Source organism: Sceloporus undulatus, chromosome 4 (genome assembly GCF_019175285.1).
Source record: "Sceloporus undulatus isolate JIND9_A2432 ecotype Alabama chromosome 4, SceUnd_v1.1, whole genome shotgun sequence".
Classification (NCBI taxonomy): Eukaryota; Metazoa; Chordata; class Lepidosauria; order Squamata; family Phrynosomatidae; genus Sceloporus; species Sceloporus undulatus.
The window spans coordinates 223817531-223842645 of record NC_056525.1 but is presented as its reverse complement, the minus strand read 5'-3'; the positions used below and the strand labels follow the sequence as shown (position 1 = coordinate 223842645).

The window sequence follows — 25115 nt, the reverse complement described above, 5'->3', positions numbered from 1 at the left end:
GAATAAACTATTTGAGAACTGGTTGTCCAGAAATATTTTTAGTGAAGGACCAATGAACACAAGCTAACATCTGGAACATTGAGTACAACACCTGATAACCAATTGCTTTATTTCATACAACTTTCCAAAAGGCCAACAGTTCCTCTCTAGCACAGTATGCTCTGTATTGGTTAGGGAAAGCATGAATATTTTAAAGACATTAATATCTACCAATGTACTCCACAAAACACTCTGCTGAAACTATTCAGCTTGAATAATATATGGCAAAAATACATGTTCAAGGATGGACGTGCATTTACACACACATACACACAGTTACACGCAGGAAAACAAATACCTGGCATCTCTATGATGGTATTCAGTGGACTGAGTATGATGGGACCAAGGCAGAGTGAGATAATGACTGAAAGCATAGCAGAAACAAAAATAAAAATGTAAGACAATGAAATGAGAGAGTACATATGTAACAAAACAGAAGGCTGAGGGTCAGATGGTTTGAGGATCTAGTAAATATAAAAGCATAGTCTTTGAACAGTTCAAATTCTATCATCAGCAGAAAGGCAGACAATATGTTTTACTATTGTCCTTGTTGTCGTTTCTATCCAGCTTTTTTCTGAACTCAAAGCACAACAAATCAAAAAAATGCATTGCTAAAATTCTTAAGATACAAAACTTAAAATGAGATTAAACAATCAAAAAAATAAATAAAACCAGATTAAAGCATAAACACAGACATTTAACACACACACACACAGCACAACAATTAACAAGATGCAGCTTAAGCGAGATGTTCAAGATACAGTCCTCATCAAATGACTGTCAGAATGGAAAAGTCTTTACTTGTCTGTGAAAAAAAAGTAGGGAGCGTGCCCATCTAACTTCTTTGTGAAGGGAATTCCAGAACCTGGGGGCATTCACCAAGAAGTCCCTTTCCTGTGTTCCCATCAGCCATACATGTGAGGGTGGAGGGACAGAGAGAAGAGCTTACCTAGCAGATCTCTAAGCTTGGGCTGATTTGTAGAATGCATAATGTAGGAATAATATTAATGACAATGTGAATTATATTTTATCATTTACAGGCTAGGCCAAAACCTTTGTCCAAGTGCATTCTGCTAATAAGCCGCTTTTGCCTCAAAGCCAGGGCAAATAGATGAGCTCTAGACAACCTCAAGCATATTTGGTAATGAATTTTATTGAGTACACAGATCATATTACTTCAATGCATAAACTCCTAACATCCCCATGATTTCTGATTCACAATGTAATACATATAATATATACATACATAAACAAACTGAGATAGTGTGTAAAGCAGCAACTCTGCAGAAGATTCTGTTATTTCAGACAGTGTGTGTTTTCTCCCAAAATTATGTTGCCTTTCAATTTTTTCAAGTGGCATAAATAGAAGAAGATTTGAGCTTGTGTGCTTATTTGACTTCTATTTATTAAACCACAAAAAAAGTATCAAGACCCAACATGTCTTTGAATTGAATTGAAATAATTAAATACAACAAAAGTAAAGCTCACCTCATTCAAGTATGGTTTAACTATTACATCCAAATAAATCCAAACCTTTATGTAGAACTTACTTTTATTAGTACTATACGCTTGTATTGAATTTTTTACATTTTACTTTTATTTCATTATTTGTTTAAATTTAAAGGGAAGGCAATAAAAAACAGTGACACACTTATATTAGTTCATCCAGTGACTACAATACAATATTGTCCACTCATCTATTTCTAACTGTGTTTCATTATCTTTCACTGAGGTCACTGGGGCACTGCTAGTTTCATTCTCAGTACCATTAATCATTTCCATTACTTAGTTCAATTTCAGATTGAGGCAAATCTATCTTGTATTTTTGAAGCTTTTAGGAAACTTAAAAGAGCTGAAGTTTATGAAACCTTTTTCTACAGAAAAAATAAGGACAGGGAAATTTTATATTTTGGACGTTTTTCCTGCAAATTTTCCATCCCACATAATTAATCCCTGGATCAATCTGCAAAACCCTCTTGGAATATTAAAAGATAGGTTTGTGTATCTGTGGATGACACCGATCTTACCATAATCTCAACTGTTTTAAAGTGCATTTTATGACATGTCAAAGTAGTCAGAAGAATCTGCCCACAGCTCACTGGATGGACATTTGTCTCCCATGGACAATTTTGCCCCTATGCATGATCGAACGAGAACTTTGAAAACAAAACAAAGTGATGTTCTGGAAATTCTGGTTTCCTTTGGAGCCAGTTTTTGGCTTTGAAAAAAGGTGTGGGGATTGTGGAAGACATAGCTGTGGGCACCACAGCTTCCCCACCCCAAAACAGATAGAAACGCCACCTTCTGTGGCTGGATAAGACAAATAAGAGCATTCCAAGAATAACTTCCCCAAAAAGAGACCCAGTCAGATAATTTTTCAACACACTGTTTTCACTTTTACAAGTGTTGGGGCAGAAATTCTTGCTATCTACAGGTATTTGGGTAGGATCACTGTATCTTTTTCACTTAGAACCCAGAGGACAGCTGGCATACAGCATGAAGCTGCAGAATTAGCCATTTACTTTTTATGTTTCAGCAATCCAAAGACGTTCATTTTAGATGTCACAACAAAACAGAAACGGCATGATGCTCTGGAAGTGACAGGTGCGCCGCAAACCCAAAGCCATCTGCTCCTCCCATGGAAGCCTGTAGTATATCAGCCTGATTCATGCATGGTAAATATGTAATTCTTAGCTGACATATTTTGTGGTTCCAAATACTATGTATTTTTTTTATTATTTATTGGATTTATTGGCAATCCCAGCCCCTCCCACACCAGAGGTTGTGGGGCTGGGATTGGCTGTTTGCTAGGCCTCCCATGGGCAGAGACTAGGACTTAATTTGCCATGGCACTGTTGCCATGGCAACTGGGTTTCTGAGGGCGTGGCTAGGCTGTTTGGTCATAAAGCCCCCCCAGGTCCCCTTCATTCTGGAGCAATTGTGCGACCCACCCACCTGCCCTGGGATAGTATGAAGCTTGCTTGGCCGCTTAGGGGCCGAGTAGGAATTTTTTCCCTTTTCCACAGGTTTTTTGCCTACCCCATACTGTTACCAGCGGCATGTGGAAATTGGCTTGGGTGGAGTCATAATGATAGTCAATCTGGCTTAAAATAATTTTAATTCTAATTGGATTCAATCAATAATATTTGGCATAAATTCTTTGAATTTGATCTCGGCGAGCACCTTGGACACCCTACTAGGTGTTAGGAAAATTTCTTGAAACATCCCTACGGGCCTTGCAACCTGGGGGGGGGGGGGCTGAAAGAAATGGACCTTGGGTCTGGCTTGAAGGTATACCCCGACTTTAATCTTTGCAGATTGGGAAGGGGGACTTCTTGCTGGGCTTCCTTATGCGGGCTGTCCAACGACAACCCAATTTATGGACTGTCGTTGAGGACCCAGGTGTTATCGTCCTTAATAAGCTGCAAAAGTAGTCTGCAGTAAGACACCGGTATGCAGCTTTCCCTGTCTCCCACATCTGTTTGGTTTTGATATTAGTGGCAGTTCCGTTAAGAAATCATTAAATAGGTCAATAAATGGCCCTGTTTAACCCATACATTTTGTGTCTGGTCTCTTTATTCCATGGGTAGAATAGCAAATATTGTATCACCATTCTTTGAGAAGGGAATTCAAAGTGGCTTACAATAAATTTTTAAAATTTCAGTTAAAACATTGATTTTAAAAAGTTTTAAAAATAATTTAATATCAATATTTAAAATATGATTAAGGCTGCTTTAAAAACTTAAAAATATATTTAAAATATAGTTATGACAAAATATTTTAAAATACAGCACACAATATTCAGTGTGCTCTTCCCTTATGCGGGGGAACCATTCCAGACCCCATCCCCCGCTTAAGGGAAATAACTGCGTATGCTTGAGCTCTACTGAAAACAATAGGGCTCATGTCTGCTGCACGGAATGGTGCACGTGCCATGGATGCATTGCCATTGCCTCCTCCTGCATGCAGCTTTCAGCATAAGCAGAAAGCCGCCTATGACACGGGCGCACTGTATACACACTACAGCTCCATAATTCAAATTCAACCCCCCCCCAATAAAAACATCTTCACCTGCTGGCTGAAAGACAGCTGGGAGGGGGCCAACCAGACCTCCTATGGAAGCAAGCTCCACAGCTTTGAAGCAGCCACAAAGAAGGCTCTCTCCCAAATCCTCACCAACTGCACCAGCAAAAGTGGTGGGACTAAGAAAAAACCTTCCTCTGCAGATATTAAAGCTTATATAAGGATATATGGTTTTTCACATGGTTTGACCAAAGGCAGCACTTTGAATTCTGCCTGGAAATAGACCAGTAGCCAATGGAGTTGTTTCAACAGGGGAGACACATCATCCCTGTACCCAGCCCTGATCAACAGCCTGGCCATACCATGTTGGACCTGATGAAGTTCACAAACAGCTTCCAAAAGCAGCCCTATGTACAGTGTGTTACAGCAGTCGTGTTCAAGTTTATTGACATTAGCCAACCAGGCTTTTGCATACAACCATAAAACAATCCAATACCATATTAAAACATAGATGAAGAAGGACAATTAGACTGGTAATAAAACCTACAAAACAAAATTAAGATTATATCCTGTCACTAGACAATTTAAAAGTTTCTCTTTTTGTCAGAGCTAACTTGATGTACTTGGCCGTTCGATATGACACATAGTAATCAGTTACTGCCAATAAAAATATCATTTTTGAGGAAACAGCATCTCTGATATATACAACTAGAAGGTCAAGGTATTGAGCTCTCAAGTCCAAATTCAAAGAACATTCCAGAAGAAAATGATACAAATGATCCAAACAGAGTGTAATCAAGGTGCAACCAGATCTGACTAGTCAATGAATAGCACAGTTGAAGCAATGGTACTGTATAAATACACTTCTGGCCACAGCTGAAACTTGAGCATCCAGGCTCAGGTCCAAGTTCAGGAGCACATACAAACTGAAAACACGAGATTACAAGGGGGAGTGTGACCCCATCCAGAGTTCCTTCCAACTGACCAACTTTTAACATGCCTTATCCCCAATGGGATAAAGGTGCATTTATTTCTAAAATAGGTTTTATCATTTATATCCCGTTTACAGCCCAGATGCCAGCAGGGCTTGTCCCACATCTTTTCAAGAATAGAAAAATTCCATTCTTGAAAAACTGCAGAATAAGCCTGGCTGGCATACAGGCTGCATTCAGGATGTATTCGCCCAGCCACAGACAAATGCGATAGAAACCATTTTAAATATATATGTGCCTTTATCCCATTGGGGATAAGGCTTATTAAAAAGACAGTGCGCTAATCTCCCACTAATCTCCCAGGAGAACTTCTATCTTGCCTATATTAACTTTCAATATGTCCACCCTCATCTAGTCTGTGATCTACCTTGGGTCTCTGTGAAAGAAAGACTGCATACAAAATAAAATGTCCTTTACTGACAACAGACGTTGATTTAGCACAGAAATAGCTTCCTTGGAATTGGATGGGAAGGAGAGAAAGAGTTTGTCATCAATATACTGATGTTACTGAATTCCCAAACTCTGGATGACCTCTCCCAGCAGTTTCATGTAAATATTAAACAGCATGGGAGACAGAGCCGCCGCCGCCGCCGCCACCTCCTCCTCCTCCTCCTCCAAGAAAGACTGGAGCCACTGTAAAGCACTGTCCCTGAACCCCATCTAGAGAGTTGATTCAGAAGAATACCATGGCTGATGGTACTGAAAGCCGCTGAGAGGTCCAGCAGAATAAGGGACATGCTGTCTAGTTCCCCACAGAGGTCATCTACCAAGGTGACCAAAGCTGTCTGTATTCTAGATACAATGGATCTAAATAATCCATTTAATCCAGGAATGTCTGGAGCTGGGAAGCCACCACACACTCCAATCCTTTGCCCAAAACAGTGATATTACTGCCTTTATAGTCTCAAGAAATACCCATATATATGATCTAAGTGGGCCATCTCTTGCTGCTTCTTGGTATACTCCCTAAAGCTAGGTTTAGAAATATATATATATTGGTTTAGGAATATGAAGAAAGTTTATATATTCTTATGCATATATTTTATACAATATTTTACATAAATCAGTTTTGAGTCAAACTAAGAGCTGGGCCAAAATAGGAGTCATCTTTCACAAAGGTATTTTGTCTTCTCAAAGCATTCCTGCTTTAAGTAATGAAGGGTCTTTAGAGGACTTGTTGTGTTGGCCATAGAATCAGTTCAGCACCTTTTATCATGTATATTGTGCTGGTGAGCAATTCAAGCAGCCAACACAAAATAAAACAAATTGACTCTGATGTGACAAAGAGGCTAGCCTGTCATTTACAAGATCAGAAGTTCAATCTTAATTGGTAGAAGCAGTGAAACACACATACAAATAAAAATGTGCTCTGTATGTGCTGCAGTGTTTTTATACTGTTGTTTGGAATGTACTTCCCTTTTAAAGCAATACATTTTGATATACAGCATCTGCACAGATATGCACAGATATGCATCAAATTTTAGCTGTATTTTCTGGTTGAGTAAATGATATGCATGATAAATCTTCTTCTTCCTATCTGTCTTCAGGACTGGAACACAGGGCATCAAGAAAGGTATTCCTAGACCATTGTCTTAAAAGACTAAGGCAATGGGGCAGGACTTCATGTTCCCTCAGTAATATTACCATGTAGCCAAATCAGCCTGGCTATGTGAGGCCATATCACTATCACACTGGCAATGCGAACTGATTTACAGGTTTATGACACAGATAATTAAGCCAGGTTTTTTCTTGTTGTTGTTATTTTTTCCCAACTAACAACAACATTAGTACATATCTAAAAGTATGAAACCAAGATCCCTGCCCCAATCTTATATCAGTTGACTGTATACTCCAGGATTTCCAAAATGGAGTCCACTTTTCCCCTCAAAAAATGGCAGACTCTTAGGTGATTTTTTTTTCTCTGTAAATGCTTTACTTGATGCTACGACCAGTTTTGATTAGCAATTTTCTCACTGAAGGCATAACAGATATTCTTCCATATCAAACCCATACTATGTTACATATCAGCAGTATACTCATTACAAGAAGCTATAAAGCATGTAGTATAATACACAATCCAGACACAGGACATAAATTCAATCTAACCTCATTTATCTAAAATGTAACCCCAGGAATCTGTATCCAATAACCTTGATCCAAATGACATGAAAGGAGGCTACACTTTCGGCAAGCTATTTCTAATACTTAAATCTATTTATAAAAATGATGCTATTTATCATGGATGGAGTTAGGTGCCATTGATCTTTTACATTTTTATTTCCTTCACTGTTTTTTCACTCATTCCAACATTTCTCCCCATTTTTTTCTACCATAAAACCACGTCATTTTATCTTTAAGCACTTGATGTCACTATTAATAAACATGGACAAACTAATTCTAGTTCTTGTGTTATTTTAAGATTGTGTCATCCTACAGAGAAATTTAGAAAACTCTATGGCTAAAGTCATAGTGACCTCTATAAACCGAATTTCTGATCTTAAGAAACCAATGAAGCTCCGCATTTTTTACAGATTTCTCCACAACTATAAGAAATCCCTCACAACATCACATACCTCTAGTAATATTAATTTCTTACAGCTAGTGGAGAAATTGGAATGGATGTAATTTTATACTTGTCCAACATTTTCAATTATAGACAAAAGATTCACTTTTGATTAATTTTGTTCTTTGTCTTTAATTTATCCATAGTATGTTATGTAAAGAAGTTGCTCTGATTTATGGCATATCATAGCCTTCTCCAGAGCAACTTGGTGAACTAACAAACCTAGTTAGCCAGCAGTAATTAGTAGCATTCTGAACAACTTTCTTGTGTGGTCTCTGTATTTTGTAAGGTTCCACTTTTTCCCTTACCAGATTAAAAACAACATGTACCAATTATTAAATTCCCTATAGGGAACTAACAAAGGAAGAAGGCATGGAATTAGGAACAGAAAATTTGGAACAATGTAATCGTAATAGCTAAAATTCTAGCATGTTGTTGTTGAATGTTTAAAAGTTTCTGACTATGGTGACCCTAAGCACTCAACAACAACATAAGTGTGTAGTGTACCATTTTATAGTAGGTACTTGTTCATTATGAAAAAACAAACAAACAAACAAACAAAAGAATAAAGGGAACAATATAAATTCAGCATCATAGAAAATAATATATATTAAATGGTGTCGCAAACAGGTTCCTATGGAACTTGGTGGGGGGGGGGAACCTGGATTGCATCTTGACTTGGCTATATTCAGAACAGACCACTGTAATAAATGAGATTTAATTTAACCATGACCAACTGTGCCTAAATATTTTAAGGACATCTGATTCCATCTGATCTTGGAAACTAAGCAGGATTAATTTTGGTTAGCACTTGGATGAGAGATTGCCAATGGATACTAGGTGGTATAGGATATATTTCAGATAAGAGGCAAAGCCACCTCTGAGCATTTCTTCATAAGAAAACTCTATAAAATGCATGGGGTTGCTATAACTAGATGGACAACTTGGAAGGTAGATATGCACACACACACAATAATTTCAATGTTAAGGATTACAATGGTTTTCCTCTGACTAAATTTAGAACCAATCCCATATTGATTTCTCATATTCAAGGCAAAAGAGATGCTGGTAGCTTCAGATTAATTTGACCACAGTAAATAAATAAGTGAAAAGTAAGAAAGCAAAAGATCTGGAACCAAACATAGACATGTCTTCTTAAATCAGACATTTTATTATATTGTCATTCCAGTGACCACCTACTAAAAAGTAAGGCTTGTTCTTCAATGTCATCTTCAATTTTTGAAAGTCACTCATCAGAGTGATTTCTCAGTTCAGTACTACTGTAGTTTTATAAAGGTGATTGTTAATAGCCCTTTAAAAACAACAACCATGAATTGTCATGGATCATGTAACCTATTATTTCAAGGATTTCTCATTTTGGCAGTTGCTCTCATCACAGTTTAAATAGCAGTAGCATAAATTTGTTGGTCTCAGGAGATACTTAACGCTAAGGTCTGCATAAAGATTTAAGCTGTATCATACCATGGGATTTGCTTGTCTTAGTCAGGAAATTGCAAACTCAATATATCTTGCCTTTATCAAGAAGGAACATACTGTACTGTGGGCCACTATTATTTGAGAAATTACAATGGCCAGTAATAAATTCATAGTTCATGCAGGTGATTTACTGTGGGTTATCCAATTTTTCAGCTCTCTGTGGGAAAACAGTTGCCAGAATAATACCTTAATAATGGAAAAAAGAATGAATTAACTTAAGCTGGCATTGACAATCACAGGTGATTTGATTTCTTCTTCTTTTGCTAACTCCATGTCCTCACTACATGTAAATAAATTTGAGACTTTTCCAAAACATTCATGACCCTCTCGCTGCTATTCTCCCTTAGATTTAATTCTGATTAACTTTATAAGTTGTGAATATCAGACCTAAAGATCGTTCAGGAGAAGAATTATATTGCCAACATGTACTGTTGGAATAAACAGCTGCCATTGCTTTTTTGAATATGTATATACTCAAACATAATACCGAGGAATTTTAATCAATATTTTACCATATGACTGGAACCTATTAAAATTCTTTGAAGAAAGCAAAGAAGCAGCTGCTGTGATCACCCCCTATTTTGCTTCCCTTCCCTCTCTCCCTCCCTCTTTTAAGAAAACTTGAGTACAAGAAGATAATATACTTCTGTGAATCATTACCATTTCCAACAGAAAATCTTTCCCTTCTCCACTCAGATATATTAAAAGTTAATAATACTGATTTCCCCCAATAATGCATGGAGTTTCAGTAGTAATGCTGATTTCTCGGCAGGATGTATAAAACCCACTGCTATGTTTGTATAGAAAAGCCAAAGTAAATGAGGAAAAAGGAGGAAGTATGTTCCTAAAATCAACTACAATCAGCCCTCCGTTTTTGCGGGGATCCATTCTAGAAACCCCACCCCCATGTACGAAAAACGAAACTTGCACATATTCAAGCCCCACAGGCTTGATTGGGGATGTGTGCCTGCGAGCAGCTTTGCACGCACACCCCATTTTAACTCCCCCCTTGTTTGCTCCTTACAAATAAGCGAGGGTTGCAGATCAGAAGTCCACGCCAATGGGGGGCAACTGTACTGCAAAATGGCAGACCTTAGAACAAAGGTATTAATTAAGGAATATATAGTACACCTATTCTAAATTTTCAGCAATGGTTTCTAATTTGTTTCTAGGCTCATTTCTTCTCTCTTTGAGGCTAATCATTATTTGGGGGTTCATGCTTGACTCTGACTGAGGAGCAAGGTTGGAAGCCTAGGTGGCAGCACTGGAAGGGGCTTTTGTTTGTTTTTGTCTGTACGTGTTCCCTGAGCACATGGTCTAAGGGGGCAAGGCTTCTGCTGAGTCATTGGCTTGCTTGGAGGTTGAGCTATAAGCCACTAGCAATATATAACTGCTTTCTCATTCTTTAGATATCAGTCTCTGAGGGCCAGCAGCACACACCTTGCAGCATGTGCAGTCATGCGTCACTATACTCTGAAAGGGGTGACAAAATAACTGCAGGGATCGAGGCAGAAGGATCTGTCATTGCCTGCTGCTATGTGTGTACAGTGTTAAGTCTTTTTTGCCAGAAAACCTCACTAACTACACTTGCAGCATGCACAAACTGGCAACTCTCTTGAAAAAGAAGATCAATTGCAGGTGTGTCTTGAGACTCTTCAACACACCAGAGAACAGGGTAGGAGAACTGATTCTACAGAAACAACAGGAAGAAATGGCCAATGAAAATGAAGTGGGCTGTAATATTGAGGGATTTCCTCGGAAGACAGTCACTATGAAGAGCAGATCATGCACAAACGTTTCAGAACTAAGCAATCATTTCCCACATCTTCCTGAGGATAACAGTTGTTAAGATTGGCACAAACTGGAGATCAGCAGCAAGATATATGCATGCCAAGGAAGAAGCCAACATAAAGTAACTACCAACTGCAGAAACAAGAAAGGTAAGGTGCTATGTTATGGGATTCACTGCTAAGGAGTACAGAGGGAATTGTGTGCCAACGAGGTAAGATGATTCAGGATAGTCTGTCTTCTTGGTGCACATACCCAAGATGTCACTGAGAAGGTGCTGAAGCTCATCAAGAAAACAGAGCAGTGTTCCTTTCTTCTGATTCATGTGGACAACAACAACACTGCAAATAACACCTTTGAGCAGGTCACTTTGGTGTATGAAGCCTTGGGTAGGAAAGTGAAGAGTTTAGAGGCACATGTGGTATACTTGCCAATTTTTTCAATGAAAGATAGAGGACCACACAAGAACAGGAAATTAATGTAAATGAACTATGCAGATGGTGACATCAGGAAAAGTCTGGTTTCTGGGATCATCATCTTGACTTCTTAGATGGACTACTGGGTACAGGCAGGCTACACCTCACAAAGACTGGGAAGAATGTCTTTGGCAGAAGCATGGTAAATCTGATCAAGATGGTTTTAAACTAAATCTTGGGGTGTGGGGGGGGCATTGGAGATGATAGCTTAGATATCCATCCAAACACAAGGATGTGAATTCTAGAGGAGATGCTGAGGGAGAGAAAGAAAGCCACAGTAGAACTCGTAGTAGGGTTAAAAGAACAACAACATTTTAGAAGTCTATACACCAATGCACAAAGTTAGGGAGGAAAAAATTACATGAACATGACGTCCTAGGGCAGAAGGTGAATATGACTTTATAGGTACAACAGAGACTCCATAGGATGACCCTATATATATATATATATATATATATATATATATATATATATCAACGTCTATTTCTCTGTGTGAATATAATCTGTTAAAAAGAATAGATGCAAGGGAAAAGTGGGAATAGCATTATGTGTCAAAGAGAAATTCACTTGCACAGAAATACATGCAAGTAACCAAACTAGACCAGTGGAGAACAGTTGGGTGAAAAAATAAATGGAGAAAATAAATAATGACTGTGGTAGGAGTTTACTACAGGCCACCAAACCAAGATGATTTGTTCTGAAACAAATCTTAGAAATTTTCAAGGTGCAAAAACTGGTAGTTATGGGAGATTTAAACTGCCCTGATATCTGTTGGGAAACTAGCTCTGCTAAGCATAAGCTCTCAAACAAATCCATGTGTGCCTTGAGGTTAATTTCCTCTTTCAAAGATGGAAGAAGATACAAGGGAATCAATAGATAGTAATTGGGCACTGGAATCAGGGGGAGTGACCATGTTATGGTAGAATTTATTATTGTTTGGCAGGCCAAAGAAGAGTACAGTATAGTCAAACACAAACCTTGGATTTCAGGAAAATTGATTTCATCAAGCTCAGGAAAATACTAGGCAGAATCCCATGGCTAGAGATGCTAAAGAAAGAGATACCCAAACACTCCCACAATAGGAATTTTGAACTTGTTCAGAGGTCCTCTAAAGGTAGTTATTACAGAGTGAGTAGGTCCATTGTCCAGTAGAAAATCTACAAGTCTACTTCCCACCTACATTGGAACCAGGGGCTTCTAGTGGGAAACCTTTTCAATAGTAAATGCCCCTAGTTCTATTCAGACTCAGAAAGCTGTACGTTTCTTCCTCCCTTGGTAGGCTTTTTCATTAAAAGCTTTCAAGGAACATTCATTTTTCCAATGTCCTTCCTGTTTACAATAAACACCATTGGTTTCTTTCCAAACCAACTCTTTTCTCTCTTTCTCTGCCTTCTTTCTACTTCCCCAAGCTTTTATTGTACTGAAATCTTCTTCTGCCTCTCTCTTTCTGTGGCACTCCAGAAAGGGCTGCAGCTAGCAGGAAGGCTTGAAACTCCATATACAGTATCTTTTCTTGATACTCGTCTTTTCTTTCAGCTCTTCAGAACTTCTGTTTGTAAACACTTTGTAAGCTATTTCAATCAACTGAGATATATATATTCCTGAAGCTCCCTTTAGGATCCAATCTCTTTCTTCCAGTTCATTAAGTCAGAAGTAGCGAAAAGAGTGTGTACTAGGACCATGCAGCCAACCAGTGAAACAAGCTGAATTAATGGAGCTTGAACAACTGCAAAATTCCCTACTTTTAAACCAGTGGCTCACAAACTTTGGTCCTCCAGCTTTCCTGGACTTCAGCTCCCAGAAGCCCCAGCCAGTTTGGCCAACAGTCAGGAATTTTGAGAGCTGAAGTCAAAAACATCTGGAAGACCAAAGTTTGGGAATCACTTTTCAAAGCTATCCTTTTTAAAGCATTGACTTCCCTTTCTCATAATACACCCTCCATGACACATAGTGTACAGACAATTGATGATTATAGGTGGGAGGAAGAAGCTAGAATGGGGTACAAATGAGTTGAAGCTGCAGCTATCCCTTTTCCAAAGCTGGAGAAGCAGTCAGCTCTACAAGCAAAACCCGGGACATTTGGGGCGGGCTGTACCTGCCCCTTCCCCTGTGTATCAGGGCCTCAGTGGCCAGAACGGCAGCTGCTGAGGCCCCGATCCGCCGCTTTTCAGGTTGCGGGGAAGCGGCAAAATACTGCTTCCCCACAGGCTGAAAAGGGGTGTCCCTGGGGCTTCAAGCCCCAAGGACACCCCGCGGCGGCAGGGAGGAGGAGAAAGGGGCCGCTTGGCCCCTTTCTCCTTTGGTCCGCTGGGCACAGCTGTGTGAAGGCTGCACCCAGCAAACCAAACCAGGAAGGAGCTCTGAAACGGAGCTCCTTCCTGCTCCGCGCTAAGAGCGCACTAGGCGCCCTGGCGCGGAGCGAGGATGTCACTTCCGCACCGCCCCGTATAGAGGCGGCGCGGTCATGACGTCCTCATGGCAGCGGCCGTGTGGAACAGCCGCCGCCATTTTGTGCATGCGGAGCGCGCACTAGAGTTAGGGGGTGAAGAAGCACCGCCCCTTTCTAACCCTAGTGCGCGCTCCATGCATACTAAAGTGCCCGTTTGTAACGGGCCATACTTTTGTTTTCAGAAAAGGAAGAAGGTAGAAGTTGAAATACTTCCCTAATATATGTATTACCGTTTGTTAATCTAAAAATAAATTAAAATTTATTTTTCTATATACTGAGAGAGAGAGAGAGAGAGAGAGAGAGATCTCATATCGTATCATGTCAGGTCATTATAATTACACTGGGCCCTTGTTATTCACTGGGGTTTGGTTCCAGGACCTTCCATGGATAACAACATCCCAGGATTTTTTGTTTGTTTGTTGTGTGACTTCAAGTTGTTTCTGATTTATAGCGACCCTAAAGCAACCATATCATGGGGTCTTCTTATCAAGACTTCTTCAGAGAACATTTGCCATTGCCTTCCCCTAAGCCTGAGAGCGTGTGACTTACCCAAGGTCACCCAGTGGGTTTACATGGCTGTGCTGGGAATTGAACCCTGGTCTCCAGAGTCACAGTCCAACACTCAGATCACTACACCACACTGGCTCTATAAGGATAAAAGGTAGGGTGGGAATCTATGCCACAGTGAACCCCTTAGAAGAAGGTGAAACAAAAAATAGATATATATCATTTATTTTATTCCACACCTAATGTAGTATGAAATAACTATAGGCTGGGAACAATGTATTTTCCCATAGAGTGAATATACAGTAGGCCCTTGCTTGACGTGGGGGATCCGTTCCGGACCCCCAACCTCCGCATCAAGTAAATAACGCATAAGCTTGAGCCCCATTATAACCAATGGGGCTCATGCTCGCCACGCAGCCACGCACGCGATTCACAAGCCCCATTGGATATAATGGTGCTCGTGCTCGCTGTGTGGCAATGCGCGCGCGCAGGGTGCACACACATTTCCCAGGCAGCTTCAACGTATGCTGAAAGCCACATATAAGGAGCCCATGTATGGCGCGGGCTCACTGTATTTTTTATACTGTTTTCAAAGCATGATAGAGCCAAACAACTTTTCCACCATAATAACTTTTAGAAAGTTATTTCTACTGCGGACTTGAAGATGCCTAAAACAGTTTTGAGGTAATGATGACCATGAAAATAACAGCCTCAAAAAGTATGATGTTGGTATCTTATAGAATTACAGAAGTAATGCACATGCTAATAATGGGGTCTCTCCTGGCTACTTTCTAATTTTGTTTGTTTGTTTTAGATGTAATATAATTTCTATCAGAAGAAGGAGGAGGGAAAGTTTTGTCCTTTCTCCCCATGTCCTTGAAGAAATAGAAAAAGTCCCTGTTGGAATATTTATCATTCAGTGCAGCACTGTGGGTTCATCAGTTATAAAGCAAGTCTGCTATCTGACTAGCCCTGAGAAGAATATTCAAGGCAATCTGTTTAGCATGGTATACTCTGTTCTGTTTTGCCCCCGAGAATAAGAAGCAAGAACATAAACTAGACAAGCAATTATCATTTACTGGACCAACGGTGGCTTTCAAAGTATGCCATTTCTGGTTCACAGAGTTCTGTCAAGCTTGCTGCCTGAAGTAGAATTTTTAACTCAATTGCCTGCATACTCTTTCAGCAAACACAAGTTCATCCATTAAAAGATACCATCTTACCTAATGCCACACAGTGTGTAAATGATGGTCTCAAAGTCTATTTTGGTATACTAGGCCCTATTTTTTCAATCTAAAAGAGCAGCAACACATACCAATTTTGCAATGTATTTTCTTCCTTTTTAAAATCTGGGTAGAATCTGTTACTTGTTCTTTTACAACAGGAAATAAAACAAAGGGGCATTAACACAAAGCAGTATACTATCTCCTGCTATAAATGAGACCAGTGTGGCAAATATATATGTGTGTTGTAAAGCATTTTGCATACCAAGTTTGCAGTACAAGAGATGTAGTATTTAAGTTCTAACAAACTTAACTATATGGTGAAACAGACGGGCTAAACAAAGCAGCTTCTAACCACTTTCAAGGCTGGACATTTAGATGATGCACACCTTGAAAGAAACTGGAAAATAGACCAAAGTCATGCTCTAAGGCTAAAAACTGGAGCAGAGAGAAGCCAGGATATTCCAATTTAGGCCAGAAAATGAGGATCTCCATTGCTGCATATAAACGTCTTGACACAAGTGCAGGGCTGCACAACACAAAGAAATGAAAGTGTGACAATTCCAACAAATGTAATTTTAACATCCACAAAACAGACAGTCCAACAAAGGGTCATGGGGTGAAGGGGGCATGTGTGCAGGGCCTCTGAAATATATATATGGTTAGGCTGTTTTAAATAAAATAATTTCAGTGACAGAGTTCAGCACTTACTGAGCTTTATTTCTGACACCAGTGGGACTTCCTAATACAATGTTAATGTCACTTAACTGTCTGAAATTCTATAAAAAAGGAACCAAAAAGAACTGTGTGTTTCATGATACTTTAGAATGTATTCAGCATCTCACCTTCTTGTGTAAATTCTGGTTGTCATTCTATAGCTTCAAGTTATCTCTGACTTATGGTGACCCTAAGGCAAGCCTATCATGGGCTTTTCTTGGCAACTTTCTTCAGCGGGTTTGCCGTTGCCAGCCTCTGAGGCAGAGAGAATGTGATTTCCCCATGGTCACCCAATAGGTTTCCAGTCATAGGAGATTATCACAAGGGGAAAAGGATGTCCTTTTCCCATAGTTTTCCTGTGCTTATCACATGATTGCGCAAGGATTGTCAGACAATGTAGCAATTATCTGGTCATTAACTCATCACTGAAGAGGAACTGCCCGTAAGCGCATGAAAGACAATCACATGACACTGCAATTATCCCATCATCCCGTCAGTGAAGTGAAATTGTCCTGTCATTTTACATTAATGGACGTTTCTGTTATTCAAAAGTGACAGGACGTTTCCATTTCATTGATGGGATAATGACTGGATAAGCGTGACATGTGTGATACTCTTTCACGCAGCCGCGCAATAAGGATGGGAGTGAGCCATTGCACTCCCATAATTTATCCCCCTGTCTGATAATCTCCATAGTCCAACACTTAAACCACTACACCTTGCTGGCTCTGTATTGGACACTGGAGAGTAGAGGATACTCTGAGACAGCATCCCTTTTTCATTTTATTTAGCGGTTAAGATGCTGATTCTGACTATGGCAAGGTCAGCAATTCAAGACCCATGCACTGCGGGACGGAGTGAGCTCCTGTCACTAGTCCCAGCTTCTGCGAGCCTAGCAGTTTGAAAGCATGTAAACGTGCAAGTAGATAAATAGGAATCACTTTGGTGGGAAAGTAATATTGTTTTGTGCAATCATGCTGGCCATGGAGTCGTTTTTGACAATGCTGGCTCCCTGGCTCCCTTGACTAAGTAACAGAGATAAGCAGGACCCTCTACAGCCCGACACAACTTGACAATCATGCCAAAGGGAAACTTTTACTTTTTACTGCCAACAAACACCAAGTGCTGTAGGCTGTATTTCAGAGGAAGGAACTGGTAAAATCACCTCTAAGTATTCTTTGCCTAAGAAAGCCTTATGAAATTCATAAGGTCGTCATAAGTTGACAGGCGACTTGAAGGCACACACACATCCCCCAAAGCAAATATCTACAGAGATCCTGTGCATGTACAGAAGCAGTTTAGGCACATAAACAAAGTTTTTATTTTATCCCAGCCAACAGGAATCAATTTCTGAAAAATGTTAAACTTTTCCCTAGCTAACTATGCATACAATTCACATACTTCACATACAATTAAAATTACAATAAATAATCAGGACAGAACTCTTACTTTCTGTTCAAAAATATCAGAGTTTGTTTGTTTTAAAAAGCTGCCAATAAAATTCAGGCAGATATTGTGATATCTTCTTGTTCCTACTGTTAAAAAAGCTATTCAGGTGCAAAGCTAAGGGGGTGAATTGATTTAATTCTGTTTCCACTAACAAGTCAATGAAGTGAAAAATGCCCTACTTACTGAAATGAAAGCTTTAAAAAAAATTAAAGATCAAAATAATTTTGCAAGATAAGCACTTTAGCCAACGATATTTTCTGGTTCACTCTATTTAATAATGCAAGAATATTTCATTCTTGATTATATTGTATTTTTTAAAACCTACCTGCATTTTCTTGCTTCCCTCAAATCAGGTTTATATCAGGTTGCTACACACATTTTAATTCCCACGATGTTTGTATGTATTTTGTTGCCCACCATCCCTGCTGTACACTGTTTAATGCACTTTTTAAATATTCTTAATATTTCTCATTATTTGCATGTTTGCAAATTTCTTTCATGCATTATTTGCATGTTTGCAAATTTCTTTCCCCCACTGATTACAGTGTATTTATGTACATTTTTAAAAGATACAAACTTGAGGCATTTTATTCATCTATACAGAATTTTGTTGAAAGAAATCTGATGACTATGGTCCCTTCAAAGTGCATACTTCCATTAATAGTCTCACATACTACAAATTGGCAAAATTTATAAAGGAAAAAAAGGCTCCATGCAAGAAGAGGGTAATCTCAACTCATTATATAAGAATATTCCTCAAACGTAACTGTTTAAGATGTCCTAATGAAAAACAAAATGAGTCATGTGTCCAACGTAAGAGTTCTTGGAGCAGCTAAAACACATACTGTTTTGGAAATCAGTGGTGCTAAATTGGTTTGATGTTTTTAAATCTTCCAATTGTGCATTGTGGGCAAATATGGTTTTATACCAAAAAACAAAATATAGAATGTGATTTTCTATGCATTTAATGTACAAAACTAAACCAACTTATAAATACATGGGACATTTTTCACCACTTAAAACCCCTTTAAACACTAGTCATAGTTATTATTCCAACAACTGCAGATAGTCAAACTGAAATAAGTAGAACCAATGCTGCTCTTTAACTAAGTGTAGTTGTTGCAAACTTGTCTCAAGCATTTCTAACAAGTAAATATAACATATTTAATTACTGATCTATATAATATGCAGTAATAACAGAAAATTTATATTCTCTTTAATATCAATAGGTCCAATTTACTCCAGCTTTTGTAAAGCTAGAGAAGTTGAGATATAAATAGCCAACTTCTTTGTCTGGAATGTATTATTATTCTTTTCATTATTTACTCTGTTACTTCAGAATATCTACCTCTCTCTGTCTGGGGAGCTGTGGTCATCCATTACTCGATGTCTATCCATTCGATTCATGGTATTGTAATGTGCAGGAGTAGATCGGGGCCCTCGAGACCCCTGTTCCACATTCCTACTGAAGAAATAAAACCATCAATGTCACAGAGGGGGAAAGGAACAATTCCCTTATGCTAGCATCTACAATGAGTCCTACTGATTAAAATGTTAGGTGTAACTTCTAATATCCTTGACTCTGACATAAGCCCAGAGCTAACAGACTTTGTAGCTTTCATTGTATCTTATGTAAAAAGAAGCATGGGCTTCAGAGTTTTAAAAACCATACAAATTCCTCCAAATCCTAGCTTCCATATAAAACATAAAAAGGGAAATGTGGGGCCCTTTGGCTTGAAATTTTAAAAAAGAAACAGACTTGAAGTAACAATATTGATGGGCTGAAACATTAGATCCTGATTGCATGCCCTTCTGTTATGGGCCAAAAGTAATTCACTGTAATATACAAACTCCCTGCCCAGTACTTAACTAATACTAGTTGAGGGAAAAAAACAAAGTTCTAGACAATATTCAAAACAAAGCATACACATAGTTTTTATACACGATAATCAGAAAGCAAACCTTAAATATGTTTCCTAATGAATCTTTTAGAAGCTCCCATTGAGACTGACATATTTTTAACCATGCTTAAGTTAGGAGTAGTGGATTTACTCCATGAAGGTCTATAGGAAGGAAGATATTCTGGATTTCTTGCACAAAAGTATAAATATCAGTATAAAAAGGCATCAGCCTTCACTGCATTGTTTTATCTGAATACTACAAAATACATATTCTCCTTATGTTTTTACATCTTAAAGAAACTGCACATTTACTGTAGCTCTTCATGCTATCAGATCTTCTTATGGAAAAGGTATGTGGCTTTGTGTCAATCAGTTTAGAAGACAACCAGAATCATACACATACACACAAATGTGGTACTCAGGTTACTCCCTAGGTCTGTAGAACTGTAGCGCTTTGCCTGCATATGTGCTAGCGTTGTCCGAGGGCAGCGGCACCATGTGCTCTCCAACCCTAGCATGTTGTGGCAGCGTGATAATGGCGGCACTGTGTATACACGAGCGTCGCCATTATGACGTCATGGCTGCACCACAGCCAAACAGCACGGCACGTCCATGACATCCCCGCGACGTTGTAGGGCGCTTGGAGTGCCCTTTCAGCTCCTTTCTGCCGCAGACAGGCCCCTTTCTCCCCTTCCCCACAGCATGAAGCCCCAAGGACACCCCTTTCCAGGCCACGGGGGAAGTGGCATTTTGCCGCTTCCCCAAGTCCTGGAAAAGCGGCGGATTGGGGCCTCTGGGGCTACTGCTGCGGATACCCAAGCCCCAATTCAGAGAGGAAAGGGGTGAGTGCAGGCCGCCTCAAAAGGGCGGTCTGTATCCTGCCCATGAATCTAGAAATTAAAAGATAGTATAAATGTGAAATTAAGTCTCAAGATGTATATAAGAGCCCATTTTATCCCACAAATTAGCCCAATATAGTGTGGTCACACAAACAAAGATTTGATAGCTTTCTTGAAAGAAGAGAGGGACAAGACATAGGCTTTATTAATAAGGATGGTATAGTGTTGTGTAGTGGTTTGAGCACTGGACTACTACTCTGGAGACAAGTGTTTAAATCCCTGCTCAGCCATAAAAAACCACTGGTGACCTTGGGCGAGTCATATTCTTTCAGCCTCAGAGGAAGGGCAATGGCAAACACCCTCTGCACAAATCTTCCCAAGAAAACCCCGTGATAGGTTTGCCTTAGGGTTGTCCTACGTTGGAAGGCACACAATAATAATAGACTGAAAAGATACAAAAAGTGTATGTGCTTATACAATATACCTCATAATATCTTATATGTAAAATACAATTATAAAGAAATGAAGTATTAAATCAGAAAAAAGTTGCATGCTTGGCTGAAACATGCTGGGCTTATCTATGTACAGCTTGAGACTTAGGGTGCATTTACACACTAGAAATAAAGCAGTTTGACACTAATTGAAATGCTGTAGCTTCATCCTATGGAATTCTCTGAGAAAGAATGCTGGTATCTCACAAAACTACAAATCCAAGGATAAGATGAAGCCACAGCAGTAAAAGTGATGTCAAATTGTATTATTTCTTCAGTGTAGATGCAAACAAGTCTAAACATCAAACTCATTTATGTTTCATGTACACCTTATACACATAACCTGAAAGTAATTTTATACATAATATTTTTTTTTAATTTGTGCATAAAACAAAGTTTGTGAGCCATCAAAAAAATCAAAAGTGCCACTATATCAGTCACCCATATGTACTATTTTGGAGTTTGGAATATTTCAAATTTTGGAATTCCAGATAAGGGAAACTTAACCTGTATATAAAATCTTAGATTTCTCCACCGTATTCTATTGGTGGCTCTCATTTTATAGGAATGTGTAGGGAATGGGGAGGCTCTGAGGCAGAAGCTAGCAACAGTAGAGGGACCAATTTTGGCTGAAATCTGACTTTGGAGTTGCATAACATAAATCTCTGTTTGTAGAGTTACACATTAACAGTACAACACAACCCTAGTTCTGAATGGCAATATTGCACAACTGAACCAAAACACAAAATATAAAACTCGATGTACAGTGGTCCCTCCAAATTCACAGGGGATATATGACTATTTGTGAAATTCCTTTAATCAGAGCCCAGGTCTCAGGGGCTTGTAATCTGCCCCGGCACCCATCAGGACTCTCTTTCCCAGCAGCACTCAGGGCCCGGTTGGCGCACGCCCCACCCCCTCCACCACAGCCAATGGGCGTGCAGAACATCAACTGGCTGCGGTGGAGGGGGTGGGGCTCAGTCTTGGCTGCACAAATGACCAAAGCCGCGAGTGCCAAGGCTGTGAATCCGGAGGGACCACTGTACTGTATAATCAAATATGAATGTGTATCCATGCATAACATGCATTCATCTGTGATAGGTGTCTGTGTACAATGGAACCACATGTGCAACTTCATTTTTACAACTCTAAACTTAATGCAGCAGTTCTGCATTGTTCTAAAATCTCCAACTACTTGGGGGAACTAGCACACATGTAAGAGAGAAATAGGATTCCAGCTTAGACTCCAACATTCCCAGAGGTAGCTTGAATCATTTTGGCTGAAACTCAGCCCAAAACCTATGACTTTAGTGTACTGTTCACTGCGCCCTGGTGGCGCAGTGGCTAAGTGCCTGTACTGCAGCCACTCACTCAAAACCATAAACTTGCAAGTTCAATCCCAGCTAGGAGGGCTCAAGCTTGACTCAGGCTTGCATCCTTCCAAGGTCATTAAAATGAGTACCCAGCTTGTATATATAATGAAGCTGTTTTTTTAAAAAATTAATTAATTAATTAATTAAACAGCTTGTTGTAACCAATGAAACCTCTGGCAGGAGCATCTGTCCTTTCCCTAGTGGCCAAGAGAGTAAGGACCAAGTGGTAGAAAAGAAAAAGAAAAAGGAATGGCTTCACCCACTTTTGGCTCTATCATGCCCTATCTATGTGAAGCATGAAGCCTCTAACAGATTGTGTGAGGGAGCAGCCATGCTTCAACAGAAAAAAAAAACTGGTTGTCCATCCCTGCTTCATGGTATTTTGGAAGTAAGCATTATGACTGGTGGGATGCATGCCCTGGGAAAGAAAATACTCCTCCCTATCTATACTCCCTCTTACATCTCAACACAATGGTTAGGGTTCAGGACTGGCAAACTGACTTATGTCCTTTAGCACTATAGGGCATATCAAGGCAATAAGTGAACTAGAACAAAAATGCATATTCTGAAAGGATATTCCGAAGTTCCAGTTTATTTTATAAATATGTTTATTTTGTATGTTTATACCCTTCCTTTACTTCCCCAAAGAACTGAAAGTTATATACAAAAGGTTCCTAATATCTGAGGGTGGACAGATCCCTGCATTTCATTTAACTGCTGTAGATATTTATCTATATAATAATTTTGATTATTCCTGCCTGCCAATTCTCCTTGTTGTAGTTGATGTATCAGGGCACTCAGACTTGCTGCTATCCTATATAGCACCCAATTCACACATATATAGGAAAATGCACAGATAAGTAACAAATAGCCTACCCAAATATTCCATAACTGAAGTAAAATATCCTGTAACTAAAGTGAAATAGTTTCAGTATATTTGGAATCTATAACCAAAGAAGCAGATGAACAAGCCTCTTCACAGCCTAGCTGCTGTGTCACAAAATATTCCATGGAGGTATCAAATAGGGTTTAGAGCTAGTAGTCCTGAATTTGTTGCATGGAAAGTAGGAAGATGACTATTTCAGATTATGGCTCTATCACCACTTGACAAACAGACCAGAAATAAGAGCTGGCTTGGGGGGTGATGTGGGGTCATGGTGACCGCCTGACACCTTCCCTGACTCCACCTCCAATCCCGCCTCTTGCCACCCACCAGACCAGATGGTGGGCAACGTGAAAATGTTCCTGTAGTGCAGCGACCAGATGCCACATGTCACATGAGAGGAGAAGAGTGGCAGCGGCAAAAGAGGTGTCCTTTCTTCGGCGTAAAAAAGATCGGCTTTCTGCTGCTGTGTTTTGCACCAGGAAAAGGCCAGATCGGGGCCGTGCTGTGCAGTTAGTTGCGGAGGCCCTGATCCAACAAACAAAGCAGCAGCGTGATGTCGCCCCTTTAGGGCCATCTGTTTTTAGCCAAAGACTGTAAAAGAAACCCCCACCCATGACACATCCTGGATTTTATAGATCCTTTATGTGGATTTTAAAGTGCTTTAAGAAATTATGATGGTTCAAAAGCAGGGTATAAAACTAACTAAATCAATAAATAGAACGCCCTACTTTCTTTGAGGTAATTAATGTTAGGACCAGGCACACATGGCCTGGAAATGACATGGATGTGGCCACTAGGTGGAACTGGAGCAGAGGTAACTACAGTTCAAGTAGCAGGTGTGTATGAGTCAGCATTTGGAAGCTGTGCATCATGGGACATCTGATGCAACATGCACAGTAGGTGAAGTCAGTCAAGGGGGCACATTATGGGATACAGTATGATGCAACATGCACTAGGTATAAAACCAGCAAGGTTTCATTGGTGGCATGGCTGTCACATGACTTCACAGAAGAGCACCTACAAAAAGGAGAAGGTGACTATCTCCATTGTTGGTTGGACTGTTGTGGTTGGAGACTGGCAAAGCACTTTGTTTGTATATAGAGCTGTGAGTATCCAAGATGGCTGTCTGGTACTCTGCAATCTTGTATATAGCTTGCAACAAATGATTAAAGCCCTCGTGTTCAAGAGAGCCTTGCTCTCCAGCAGCTTTATTTCTTCAAGCCAGGAGCTCAAGGCTGAAGCCTGCATGGGAGGAATTTTTCCTTGCAGCCCAAACAATTTGCAGACATTTCTCCAAGAGCCTTTTCATGACATCTTGCCTGCATGGATCAACTCTGCACGTGGTTGTAGTGGACACAGCACGTCTCTCTACGCCCCAATAATTAATACATTGTAGCTGCTAGCATCCCTCAAGAAAATCCAAGAACAAATCCTGTAACTCACAAATGTGCTTTCTAGTTGTTGGAATATAAATTTTCGTAATTCACTATTTCACTAGCAAATTGCAGTATATCTGTTTCTATCAATACTGAGCAAGAAAGTCAGGCTTAATATTATATTTGAATGATACATAGGGCCGTACAAACAGACCAAAATAAAGCTGCTTCGGGTCACTTTGGAGGTATGCTGTTTAAATGACACACGCATCTCAAGAGGTCAGAAGCTGCACCAAAGCTGTGCTCCAATCCTTAGGACTGGAGCATGGATTTGGTGCGGCTTCTGGCCTCTTAGAGTGCATGCATCATTTAAACAGCATACCTCCAAAGTGTCTGTACAGGCTCATAGTCAACAAAAACACTTATGATCAAGGCCCTCAAAAATAACTTCCTTCCTAGCTTGTTTTTATTGAATGATAAACCTTCCAAATAATATTCTGCAGTGTTAAACAGGTACAATTGATAC

General features: G+C 39.6%; 1 protein-coding gene across 6 annotated transcripts in view; it reads right to left on the bottom strand.

Moving 5' to 3' along the window:
* Positions 1 to 25115, bottom strand: part of RIMS2 (regulating synaptic membrane exocytosis 2) — a 464483-nt gene that overhangs the window by 141822 nt on the left and 297546 nt on the right. For 4 of the 6 annotated variants that reach the window (XM_042462971.1, XM_042462972.1, XM_042462974.1 and 1 more), the window contains one exon: positions 19072 to 19188. In XM_042462971.1, the coding sequence (XP_042318905.1) occupies positions 19072 to 19188 (117 nt within the window). Of the gene's footprint in view, positions 1 to 337; positions 404 to 19071; positions 19189 to 25115 lie in introns of all 6 variants that reach the window. The other 2 variants (XM_042462968.1, XM_042462970.1) reach the window with 2 other exon arrangements.